Here is a 13950-nt window from a genome sequence, read left to right on the forward strand (position 1 = left end):
TACACACTCTAACGAGAGTGATCAGTTAAGGTGAGCTATTACCAGCAGGAGAGAAAAAAAACTTTTTGTAGTAGTAATCAAAATGGTCCATTTGCAGCAGTTGACAAGAAGTTGTGAGGAACAGTGGGGGGAGGGGGGGATAAACATGGGGAAATAATTTTACTTTGTGTAATGACCCATCCACTCCCAGTCTTTATTTAAGCCTAATTTAATGGTGTCTATTTTGCAGATTAATTCCAATTCAGCAGCCTCTCGTTGGAGTCTGTTTTTGAAGTTTTTTTGTTGTAATATTGTGACTTTTAGGTCTGTAATCGAGTGACCAGGGAGATTGAAGTGTTCTCTGACTGGTTTTTGAATGTTATAATTCTTGACGTCTAATTTGTGTCCATTTATTCTTTTACGTAGAGACTGTCTGGTTTGGCCAATGTACATGGCAGAGGGACTTTGAGTGTTATATATGAATGATAAGCAGCTGTCATAGGCAAAATGCTTTCAAGTTTGTGTGTGAATACTGGGAAAACAAAAAGAAATAATTAAAATTAAAGGCATATGTTTGGCAGACCAAAAATTTGCCCTACTCTTTTGCCCAGTTGAATTGCAAAGTCTTTGTCATTCTTTCAGTTTCTTCCCTCCACACCCAAAAAGAGCTCCCAAATGTTTGCATGACTTTATGTTCTATTAAAAAAGAAATCAATACTAACAGACCAATACTCATGAACAGCTTTCAAAACAAATCACTGTATGTGTGTGCGATGGAGTAGAACATGTGGGGAGGGAAACGGATTTTGGTTTTAAGCCGCAAAGAGGTTATTATATACTGAAACAATGAGGGGGGTGGAAATATTCTACAAAGAGCTTGACTGTGTAAAACAGTGAATATAGAACATGCCTCTCCCAGAGAAGAGCTTTTCATTTGTAATATATTTTCCATATATGCTGTTGTTGCTCTTGTAAGTACATATTTTTGGTGTAGTTCATTTTGTCCATAGAAAAGATATGGTCGTCGTAGTTCAAACAGCCATCCGGACCAGCTTATGTAAACGCTAGCTAAAGCTGCTGGAGATTATTTGCAGAACGTTGGCTCTGATGAGCTCAAATATAAGATAGCCTGGGTAGTATATTTTGGATTACAATAGTAATCGCTTTAGGAAAAGTGTGCAGCGTCAGCAGTACGGTTGCTTGAGTCTTTATGGGATGTGGGAACTGTGCACTAATAATTCTGCCTTTATTATGCAGTTAAATCTTCTCCTAGTAGTAATGCTGGACATGTGTCCCTGCTATTTTTAAGGCTTGTGTGTGGGGCACAGGATATGGCTTTTAGAGTTTTGTTAAATTACTATGATTTGAACACTCTAAAGTACCCCAGATTGCTGGCTGGGGGGCCTGCTTCTTATCTTATGTGGTGACTTGCTTTACTTTAACACCTCCATTAAGCACTGTATGTATAATTTGCCGCCATATTATGTAAAAAGTAAAAATGGGTTAATAGATTTCAATAGAAATACCAGGCTGTGGAACAGCAAGCACCTTCCTAGGGAAGCTTAAGAAGTGTTGTGCTTATAGACAAAGTTACTGGGCTACCTGCACCCCTGACCCCCTCTGAATGCACTGCTTCTTCCATCTCAGGCCTCAAGCTAGCACCTCCATCAGGATGAGATCACACAATTCTCCCATTCTCAAACCAGGCCTTGCGCTGCAGTTGCTTGATACTAACTGTGATTACCTCAGCAGGTTCAACTTACATTTAATATCTACAAGTCTGTTCCTTGGGTGTCCAGACAGCCTTCTGAAAGCAAAGTATGGTTTATTTAGAACCAAAGCATTTCAGAAAAAAAAGATCTTACAACAATAAGCAGTCTATATGAATGCCTGTTTTCCTCACGTTTACCATTCCCTGGAAGGCTGTGGATACCCCGGCTGCTTCACTCACTCCACCAGGACTTGTGTCAGGATCAGCCTGTTCCCCTCACAAACAGCATATTGACAACTCTCCCAAGAGTCTTTTTCACCACTGTGGCTCCCTTTGATCTCTACGCTCCCAGCCTTTGCAAAAGAGCTGAGTAACTTTGGATTGGAGCCTGGAAATAGCATCTTTACCACTCATAGCTCAGCCGTTGTCTTGTAATTGCCCAAGTGTTTGTTGGAAGGCTGATTATCTAGAGCTGTTTGCTGCCTTCCTCCTTGTTTTTCCAGTAGCCCCCTAGGAAACCAAACCAATACATTCACATAAGCAAGCCCAAGAACCCAATATGTTCAGTAACTGTTTCACTAAGTAGGTCACGTACAGTATTCATAGCAGCTGCATGTCCATCACACTAATGTATTAGAAACTCGAGGGGGAGGGCATTTATGTGTGGACATTTTGCCTAGCTCTATTCTTCATGATGTAATGGGAAGAAATTGCTCTCCTCAGCTCATTTTCTCCTATAATTTCACCTTCACTATTGGATGTAAAGACAAATAAATCAACGTTTCTTGGAAATGTATCTATTTAGTATTCTAAAATTAGTATATGGCAAACAAGGTGCAGTAAGCTAGGATAACATGGACAGTCTGGAGATTACCTTTGCCCCATGAGTAATAATAATCACTAATAGTTTGGATTCATATCACTTTTCATCTATAGATTTCAAAGCACTTCACAAAGGTGAGTAAGCATCTTTATGCCCATGTTACAGATGGATAACTGAGGCACAGAGTTTTGAAATGACTTGCCCAAAGTCAGTACCTCACCCAATAAATAAAAATATATATATTCTGAGCCACAATGGCCCCTAATTACATTTGGCACCTTGCCCCACTTGAGTTGAAAACAACTACAAAATAGGAAGCATAGAATTGCAAAAATAGGAAGCATAGAACTACAAGAAGGACTGAATGATGGCAATTGTGTTTGATGTTCACTGTTAAAAAGGCAGAAATGATGTGTCATGAAAATTTGATGTTTGTATTTATAAGCTGAAAAATGTCACCTGAGGACATGATACCATTATACTGTTATGATGAAGTAAAGTAAGGTGGTGCAGAGTCAAGGATAAGGTAAATAGGTAATAACTGGAGATATACCAATCTCCTAGAACTGGAAGGGACCTTGAAAGGTCATTGAGTCCAGCCCCTGCCTTCACTAGCAGGACCAATTTTTGCCCCAGATCCCTAAGTGGCCCCTTCAAGGATTGAACTCACAACCCTGGGTTTAGCAAGCCAATGCTCAAACCACTGAGCTATCCCTCCCCTGCAGGGGACTGGGCACAGGCCAAATTTCTAAACTGTGAATCTACATTGTGACTGACTATGTAAAAATGGCACCTTTTTATAAAACAGCTCGGTTCTTTGTGTATAGTCAGAGTCATATCTGCTTACTTTAGTGACTAACATAATTGTAGTCTATCTAGTCCCTCTTGTGCACCATCAACAGAAGTGATTACTAGATTCCAGAGCAAACCGACTGAAAGCTTGCTGTGTTGTCACTGACTGCATAATTTGATGGCAGTGGAGATGCAGTGATCTAAGGGCCTAATTTGTCATGAAAACTTTTATTGATGATACTGCATAAGAAGAAGATAATCTTGTTCAACTCACAGAGCCCAAGCTGATATTGAAGGACTGGCAGTTAGATAAAAACATGTCTTTACTTGAAAGCTGACTATATTTCAACTGAAATCACGAGACAATAAACGTGGAAGTGCAATGTGACATTTCCGCCGTCACTATTCAAAGAAATACATTTGAAGGGTGATGAGAGTTCCTGGAAGAATTAAAGTGGATGCCATCAAATTGCTCACTGACTCTCTAAATCGCTAGTTCCACTGATTTTTCCAAGTATGATCTCTGTGGTATCAACAAATCCAGTAAGAGCTATCTTTCCCTTCCAGCTGTACGCCATCTCTTGTGTACAACACTCTTTTGATCTGGAACAACATCTTAAAAGCTTTGAATATGCCCTCGACACACACGCTCCTTCCCCAACTAGTCCAAAGTGACCAGTTTGGAAGATTATAGTCCAGCCTCTTTTGAATGAAAGTGAAGTTCCTCTGATGTGAAGCAGTGATTGCATGAGACAGAGTCTCATTTAGTCCTGCTTTTTCCTGCCAGACTGCATGTGGACATGCTTGGCCAGTCTAACACTATCCAGAACTCCATAGCCTGCTATTTCCTTTTGTTGCTAAGACTAGGAAGGAATGGACTCTAGCGATTATCAAGCACACTGTACAAAGGACACCTGCTGACTTTTACTTACATTTCAACATGAACTTTGTAAACTCTTTTTACACTGCATTGTAGATTTACCACTAATTCCATATGTTCAAAACATATGACTCTTACCTCCTCATTTTTTAGGATGTCTGGTTTGACTATAGCCAGTGAATGACATTTCTAGTAGGAATGGAATTAGCTCCAGCAAGAAAAAATGCTGGTCTATGCTGTTTGAATACAGTTGCTTATATTCCTTTGGTTGAGTGAGGAAGCTGTTTGTTAGCTGTATGATGTGCTGTCTCCTTGAAACATGTGATTGAAGACTTGGATCTCTGACATACTGAGCTCAGAGGTGACTGAGTTCACCTACAGCTACATCACATTTAGTGCATCCACTCAGGCAATGGGATTTTTTATTTGCTTCTTTTCCACTCTGGAGAGCATCTGAGAGCCTGGGTAACTAATGTCTGGCTTGAAGATAGTTTAAAGAACACATTTACAGTGTTGGTACACAAATCCTTCCCTTTTCAGGGGTTTTCCTTGAGTGACGTTAATTTATTCTGTAGGTACTTCCTTTGCTGTTAGACTTTAAAATGTCATCTTCTGCACTCCATCTCCTTTCACTATTCCCTCCTGTTATTCTAGTGGTATTAGGTTCCATAAAGGAAACGCCATTTTTGTTTTGTTTTTTACTAATTATTTATTTATTATTTATTTGTATTGTCAGCTCCCAATGGCCATAGCCCCAGTTGTGCTAGGTACTGTGCAAACACATAACAAAAGAACAGTTCCTGTCCCAAAGAACTTACAATCCAAGGATAAAACGAGACGTGAATACAACAAACAAATGGGATGAGCACAAAGTACCAATGAGATAATCATGAGTAGTGTGATAAACACCAATCACAGCACAGCAAGTGCCTAACCATTGTTGATTTTTTTAGTCTTCATAGCAGAGGTGAGTTTCAAGGAGGGATTTGAAGGAAGATGATCTGGTGGCATTTCAGATCTTTATGAGGAGCTCCTCCTATGCAATTTTTCAAGCAAGCATCTTCACACTTTCTCCCCAGGCATGGGAGAACGTGTGAAGATACTTGCTTGAAAATTTGGCAAATGGACAACTGACACCAGCATAATTGGCAAATAGGAGACAGAACTCTATTCTCAGTAGATTATTAGATATAATAGGTAGAAAGGGGATAGGCCATGAAGTGCCTGAAAAGTGAAGACAAGTAGTTCTCTATTATACTAATATATAATATGTTTACTGTGTCTGAATGGGAGAAGGACATAATTTCCTGTATTGCTGAAAGTTGCCATGCATGAGTGGCAACTTTACTATTAGTTTATTTTCAAGGTACATCATATAATGACTTCAACATTCTGAAAGAAACTGAAAATACCCCCTTGATAAAAGGATACATTTGTTACGCTTATAAAGGATTCAAAATGAAACAGCTTCTTTTGTAATAGTTCTACAGAAAGAGAACTAATGTACTATTTCATCAACTCTCTCTTTGAAAGGAGGAGGAGGGAGAGGGGAAAATATACAAATCTAGAGCATTGAACAAAGATGCAATGTGAAGAAGGTGTAGGAGCTGCTGACAATCATTAAATCTGCAAAGGAAACCTGGTACACTGGGTGTTAATTACAGTAATTCAAGATGTTTCTGGGAATACAGTGGCTTCTTTTTCTTCTGGCCTGTACAATTAACGACTCAGGTTTTCTGTTATGAATCCTTAAATTGTCCTGCTGTCTTATGAATAAAAGAGAAATGCCTAGGAGACATCAGCAGTCTGCTTTTTCAAACTTCTTTAAATCTCTTCTCTCTGCCCTAGAGATATAGCATTTTCCATGAGCTATCTTAGGGTATGTCTACAGTGGCAGAGTTATAGCACCAGCAGTTAGAGTGCCACTCAGCGAGCGCTGAAGAGAAACCACTGTTGTGTGTTCATGCTGTCAGCTGCCTGCACAATAGTGTGTTCATACTTGCAGTGGTATTCGGAGTGGTGCACTCTGGGCAGCTATCCTACAGAGCATATCTTCCTCTTCTGCTGCTAAGAGTTGTAGGAAGGCAGAGGGGGATTGCGGGGCATCCTAGGTCCTGTCCCAATGCCCCATGATGCATTGCACCGATCCCTGTGCTTCCATCTGCATTTGGCACCATCTTTCAACGGTTTGTGTACTGCGTTCTCTGCCTCTTCGGTCTGGGAATGGATCCCGAACGGTTGACCAGTATGCTGCTCGCTCTGATTAACATGTCATGAGTGGCCACTGGCAGTGGAGTTATTCCTAAAACTAAAAGGCAAGAGGAGCGTGACATTGATTTCACCATGCATAGTAGCTATGACACGAGATTGGAGGTGCTGACCACAGTGGAACACCGCTTTTGGGCTTGGGAAACAAGCACTAAACAGTGGGATCACATAGTGATGCACATCTGGGATGACGAACAGTGGCTGCAGAACTTTCAGAGAAGGGAAGCCACATCCTTGGGACTGTGTGATGAGCTCGTCCCAGCCCTGCGGCACAATGACAAGAATGAGAGCTGCCCTGCCATTGGAGAAGTGTGTGGCGATTGCACTGTGGAAGATGGCTACTCCAGACTGCTACCAATCAGTTGCTCACCAGTTCGGAGAGGGAAAGTCGACAGTTGGACTCGTGTTGATGGAAGTGTGCAGAGCCATTAATCGCGTCCTGTTCCAAAAGACCGTGACTCTGGGCAATGTGCGTGACATTGTGGATGGCTTTGCACAAATGGGCTTCCGTAACTGCAGAGGGGCAATAGATGGCATGCATATTCCAATTCTGGCACCAGACCACCTAGCCATCGAGTACATTAATCAGAAGGGGTATTTCTCTATGGTTCTAAGAGCACATGTGGATCACTGTGGGCATTTCACGGACATTAATGCAGGCTGATCCAGAAAGATGCATGGCACACGCATCTTTTGGCACACTGGCCTGTTTAGGAACCTGCAAGTAGGGACTTTCTTCCCAGATCTGAAGATCACTGTAGGGGAAGTTGAAATGCCCATTGTGATCCTGGGAGACTCTGCCTACACCTTAATGTCGTGGCTTATGAAGCCATACACAGCCATTGACAGCAGCAAGGAGCGGTTCAGCAATGACTGAGCAAGTGCAGAATGACTGTTGAGTCTACTTTTGGCCATTTAAAGGTCTGCTGGCGCTGCCTATGTGGGAAGCTGGACCTGGCCAATGACAATATTCCTATGCTTATAACCTCATGCTGTACGCTCCATAATATTTGTGAAGGGAAGGGTGAAAGCTTCACTCAGGGCTGGACCACTGAGGCTCAATGTCTGGAAGCTGGATTTGAACAGCCAGAGGCCAGGGCTATTAGAGGGTCACACCGTGAGGCCATAAGGATCAGGGATGTCTTGAGGCAGTAATTTGAAGCTGAAGGCCACTAATATTTGTTGATAGGCTTGAGAGTGCAGTGCTTGTAATGCTAGGAGGTGATTGTGATTGGTGCAGATGATGCAATATGAAGGTTTAAGATAATTGCTGTTGCTTTGCAGGGCTCTGTTTGCTTTCAATTAATAGCATAAAGATTACTTTCAAACCAACACAATTATTTTATTAAAAACAACAACTGGAGGAAAGAGACAAACAAAAAAACACATCAGCATTGAGGGGGTTGGGGGAAGGGAAGGTCCCAGGAGGAGGTGGGGTCCCAGGACTATTAAAGATTTGTGTATGTCCAGGGATCATATCCAGCCTTCTCCTTTGGAGTACAGTGCAGCGGGTACTGTACTTCAACAGGACTAAACTGCAGAGGGACATGTGTTGAGTGCAGTGGGTAGTGGGAGTCCACAGTGCTGGACTGTGATGGGGGAGGAGTGGAATGTTGCGGGTACAGACTGGAGCCAGGAGGCTGATAAAAGTGTGTTGGCAGTGTCTGAGGGACGCATAGGAAAGAGTTATGTGACAGCGGCTGCAGGGGCGGTGAGGTGTGGAGCTGCTTGGTTGGCAGTGCTCATATCACCTGGAGCATGTCCACTTGGCGCTCCATAATGTTTAAGAGCTACTCCATTGCTTCATTCTGGTGCACCGTGTTCTCCTTTCAGTCCCTCTTCTCGCTCTCCCTCCACACCTTCAATTCCTGTTTCTCGGCGGCGGAGTGCATCATAACCTCATGCAGAAAGTCCTCTTTATTTCTTCATGGCCGCTTTCTAATTCTGTGCAGCCGTTCAGCTGCCGATAACAAAGAGGGAGGCTGGGCTCCCAAGGTCATCTCTGTGAAGCCAAAACGCAACATTTTACAGAGCAGTATTCTTTGCAACACGGAGAACACTGATTCAGTGATTTAAAACTCAGCCACTATTCACATATCTGTCACTAACTGGCTGACCCCAGGCAAGCACACATGAGCCATAAGACCCCCAAAATGGTGAGTATCCGCAGGGGCGAGGTAACTCAGTCTTCCTGGACCCTACTGTACACTGGGCACATGGCCCTTAGGGAGAGCCAGCACTGTAGGAGGGGCCTGATAATCATTCCTGTCCCCACATTTTCCACAGGCTGTGATCATTATGGAAGATATCTCGCTGCTGAGGGTGAGCAGGGAATCAAAGGAAACAAGAAACAAAGCAGCTGTGCCAAAGAACCTGTGGCAGCGGATTGCCCAGTATCTCCATGAGAGTTTCCTGGAGATCTCTGAGGGAGAGTCCCGTGAAGTGTCCCTGTTCCACCGGTCAGACTAGGCATGTGGTGGTACGCACATCATACAGACACAAGCCTGCTTTCTGCAACCCTCCTGCCCCCAACAACTCACTTCAGCAATTCCCCAAATCACATCCACTTACCAGGGGCCTCCTCTCCTGTTTGTGCTTCACCAAGATCCAACAGCTGTGACTGGCTAGCCTCCTCCGGAGTAGAAAAGAGCTCCTGGCTGCATGCATCTCTGATCTCTGAGTCGTCCTCTGCCTTTGGGTCCCCCTCCCCCTCCACATCCTTGTCCAAGATCTCCTCCTCCTGGCTCAATCCACTCTCGACTGACGTAAGCCACCGAAATATTCACAGTGGCCTTCACAGTGGACGTAGGGTCGCCACCAAGTATAACATTCAGCTCTTTGTAGAACCAGCAGCTCGTGGGTGCAGCACCGGAGTGGCTGTTTGCCTCCTGCACTTTGTTGTAGGCATTCTACAGCTCCTTCACTTTTACCCTACACTTCAATGTGTCCTGGTCATGGCCCCTTTCTGTCATGCATCATGGAATCTGTCCATAGGTATCATAATTTTTATGGCTGGAGCGCAGCTGGGGCTGGAAAGCCTCCTCTCCCCAAATGCTGATGAAGTCCAGCAGCGTTTCATTGCTCCAAGTGGGGATTGCCTGGTGCATGGAGCAGGCATGGTCACCTGGAAAGATGCGCTGAGACCAATGCATGCATCACTGAGCAAACAGGAAGGGGATTTTCAAAATTCCAAAGGAATTTACGGAGCGGGAATGATGGTTGGTCACCTGAGGGCAGGGCAGTAGAGTTCAAACCGATGACCAGAGAGGCAAGAGCAGGCATTGTGGGACACCTCCCAGAAGCCAATTGCAGCACTGTAATTGAGCAGGGTGTCTACATTGGCACTACAGCACTGTAGCCCTGGCACAGAAAGCTGTACACCTCTCATTGGGGTGGTTTTTTCACAGCACTGCAACTGCGCAGTTTCTGCATACTAAGTGGCTTGGCAGTGTGTCTACCTGGGAAGTTACCGAGCAGACTTAGAAGCAGCAACACCAATCTGCTGGAGACCTTGTATTCACCGTTAGTATAATATACTAAGCCCTCCAGTTCCCCCCACCCCTCCACCCCTAATGACTGGAGAGATGTTAACAGGCTATTTCACCTTGAATGGTCTCTTGAAATATGTGCTAAACAATTTCTTCCACCTTACATTTAGCTGTGACACTTTCCCAGATCTAAAGAAAAATTCTGTGTAATCTTGAAAGCTTGTCTCTCTAACCAACAGAAGTTGGTCCAATAAAAGTTATTACCTCACCCACCTTGTCTCACTAATATTTATTACTACTAACTTATAACATGATTAGTTTGATTCTGATTTGCGGATGAGCCTACTGTATTTGTTCCATAATAATTGAAATCCATAGCTTTAGCATTTAGGGACCCAATCCACAAACACTTATAACTGAGCACAATACTTATAACGATGAGTAGTCCCTTACTGGATGTAGTATTATTGACTCTTCACAGTAACAGGTATGAAACTCAATGCAGTTAGTGTTTGCAGAATCAAGCCTTATGCCCTTGTTCCTATCACAGGAATAAAGTAATAAATAGTAAATGTGATTAAACTATTTTTTAAATCTATTTTTTATTATTATTCCACTATTTTCTCTTGTTGCCTTGCACATCTTGACTTATTGAGTTTTGAGGATTTCCCCATATTCCAGACTTTAGCTTCTGCCTGAGACCTACATCTATCCCTTTGAGGTCTGACAACCCAAAACAGTCCATCCTTCCAAAGACTAAGCTTTCTCCCTCTGCATGGTTCTCACCCTAGGGATCTAGGAATTACTTGAAACTCAGTCTCTCAACTGGCAGCACTTAGGAATCATTCTCAGGCTTTGTCTTCACTGCCAAAAAGTGGTTTTTACCATGGAATAATTAGAGTGTTTTAGCTGTCCCAGTGCATAGTCTTGTGGAGGTAAAGAACTGCAGTTTTACTGTGAGATGAACTGGGCAAGGTCAGCCATGGGTGGGGTAGACTGTTGACCTCACCTAGCTATCTCACACTAAAATTGCAGTGCTTTGTTTCCACAAGGATTTTACAGCATAATAGCTAATGCCTATTAATTACCCTACAGTAAAACCCCACTACCATCTTTTATGCAGTGAAGGCATAACCTAAGGCAAAGCTAACATCAAGGGTGGGCCGAGGAACAAAATGTACAGTATATCTGAACTTTCCTAGAGTTCATAGGCACTTGCATTAAGGGATTTGGTTCTAGCCCATCTCTGCCTAAAATATAGGAACAAAAAATTATATTCAACTCAAACTAGTAATTAAAATGTGTGATAGGTTAACCATAAATCCACCACATTTTTGAAACAATACAGTAATGAAATAGCATAGCAGAACTACTGCACTTATTGTTTAGTTGCAGGGGGGAGGGGGGCAATTATTTCTTCTTGCTCCCTCACTTTACATGTGCAGAAGCTGTCCTGTGTGCTAGGTTGTTAGATGGACAATTGTACAGAAATATAAATGAGTGTAGGAGATTTGTGTGAGTGAAAACCCATTTGAAAATTTGTCTTTAGTGGACTGGAGTTCACAAGTGTATGCAACGGTGTATGTCTAGATCATGCTTTTATCACCCAGTCTTGCACTAGGGAAGGTAGAGAGCTACTGTGACCCAAGAGAGCACACTGTGCCTCAGGGAAGCACAGTCCTTCCTCAAATGCCTTAGAGTGCACTGTGGGTGTGGAAGTTTCATCATCCATGTATGTTCCTTCCTATCTCCTTCCTGCCCTCTTTGGGACACTGTTCACCTCTGGGGATGCACCAAAGGAACAGGGCAGCCCAGAGGATTCAGGGGGCCTCAGGTCTTTGGCGGCGGGTCCCAGGGCAGAAGAACCCCCTGCCGCGGGTCTTCGGGGCACTTTGGCGGCGGGTCCCAGAGTGGAAAGACCCCCTGCAGCCAAATTGCCGCTGAAGACCTGGAGCAGAAGAAGCTCTGGGGGCCCGGGCCCCGTGAGAGTTTTCCGGGGCCCCCGGAGTGAGTGAAGGACCCCACTCCAGGGCCCCCGAAAAACTCTCCTGGGGGCCCCTGCGGGGCCCGGGGCCTGGGCCAAATTATATGTAGAGAGAGGAAAATATATTTTCAGATTCTGGGTAAATCTGAATCTACATGCAGTTCTGAATCTTGCAGCTAGCCGCTAATTCTATAGTTAGCCAAAGCAAAGACCAGATACTGGAGATGTTGGGATCTGGATCTATAGCTCTTGCTCATCTCTAGTTTAGAGCCAGTAAATAAATGGCTTTGACTGCAGGAGGTGTGGTATATCTGCAAATATATCACTGGTTTAAGCAATTCCTTGGAGGCAGAACTTTGCAGATATTTACAGATGTTGCTAGTATCTTTTGATGTATGTCAGTAAACCACAAATCAGAGGACATGAAAGAACATCACATGAACTGCATCATATCAAGTGTACAAGTATAATGAGCCATGATGGGGGTGAGAGGGAAGAGCCCGGGGGAGCTTAACAGAAAGAGCATCAAATCATATATGGCAATTCTGCCTCAGCAAAATGAAGAGTGAGGATATGATGGAGGACAAGGTTACTGGCTAGCAGTATTTGAAGGCTGTAAACACCAAAGAAGGTAATTGTTTAGAGTGATCCAATAGGTATAGCTAGGGGATGAAATTAAAAGAAAGAAAGAAAGAAAGAAAACTTACGGCAAATGTCAGGGAAAGCTTTCTTATCATGAGATCTATTAGATTGTGAAACAGTCTCTTCAGGGAAATGGTGGAAGCCCCATTATGTGAATCAATTAGAACTGGGCTGAACAGAGCACTAAAAAACCTAAAATATCATAAAGAACAATTTTACACTTGCAGGGAGTTAGGTGTCTGACCAGCACTAACATCTATGATCAGTAGTTAGGGCAGAAAAGAAACGAACAGCATTATAAACCAAAAATAACCCTTTTCTCTTTTTCAGCACAAATTGAAGTGATACCATGCAAAATTTGTGGAGATAAGTCCTCTGGAATACACTATGGAGTCATCACATGTGAAGGCTGCAAGGTATGAGACTTTATACAGCACTGTCATTGGCATCTGCATTTGCCTCAGGCATCTGTGTACTTCACAACACACTCTGACACCCTTTCAAACAAGGCGTGCCAAAGGCTGTAATGCCTGCTGCTGATACACAGGTGTTCCATGTCTAATTTTACTAGTTGTCTTCCTTATTCAACAGTCAAATGATATTTGGAAATAGCTCCTTCTTTGAGGCTTTGAATTATTAATATGTGATGCAGCATAAATGATGATACACATGCTGGTTACGATATGTTAGAACTGCTCCACCCCGAATGAACCTGAGGACTAGTTTTGTTCTCTTGTTTCATTTACTATATTTGTGAAATGTCAAAGTTAATTTAAGTGTCATAATGCACAGTTTTAAGAGATATGGGGCTGATTTTGGCCCCCACTCTGGTGCATCTATGCTCTCAAGGGGACATAAAGAAATTGCAATTGCCCAGAGAGAAATTCCCCCAGTTCAGGAAGAATGTAAATGGCACTGCATTGTCCCTCCTTGTAGGCCTGGCATACCCCAGGGATGGAAAGGAGCAGGTTGGGATAGAAGGGAGAATGCCCATAGTGCTCCTGTGATTTGGGGCTGCAGCACCTGCCATCAGCACTTGTGGGGAGGCTGCCATATGTTAAAGCAGTCCCCGTGGCTAACTTATGTATAAGGGCCTATTTTAGCACTCACAGTAGCTGAGAATTTTGCAAAGGCAAATCTTCGTGTTTGCAGTTCTGACTACCCGCTTGAAGGTGCAAAGATGCAAAGGCTCTGATTAGCACCTGCAGGTCATTTTATAGATGGAAACATGCACTGTACATTTTGTGGGTGCACATACACATCTGCATGTGTGTAGTGTGAAATATCTTGCTCCCTAGGTTTGCATTTAGCATTTTATAACATTGAAGGCATCTGAAAAATTCAAAACATTGGATTTACCACATCCCAAAACTAAAGTTTGAT

At 43.2% G+C, this 13950-nt stretch overlaps 1 protein-coding gene across 3 annotated transcripts in view; it reads left to right on the forward strand.

The window, feature by feature from the left end:
• The window catches only part of RORB (RAR related orphan receptor B), a 198536-nt gene that overhangs the window by 126211 nt on the left and 58375 nt on the right, over positions 1-13950 (forward strand). For all 3 annotated transcript variants that reach the window (XM_039545776.1, XM_039545777.1, XM_039545778.1), the window contains one exon: positions 12898-12983. In XM_039545776.1, coding sequence (XP_039401710.1) covers positions 12898-12983 — 86 coding nt within the window. The remainder of the gene's footprint in view (positions 1-12897; positions 12984-13950) is intronic.

This window comes from Mauremys reevesii, linkage group 6, assembly GCF_016161935.1.
Source record: "Mauremys reevesii isolate NIE-2019 linkage group 6, ASM1616193v1, whole genome shotgun sequence".
Lineage (NCBI taxonomy): Eukaryota > Metazoa > Chordata > Testudines > Geoemydidae > Mauremys > Mauremys reevesii.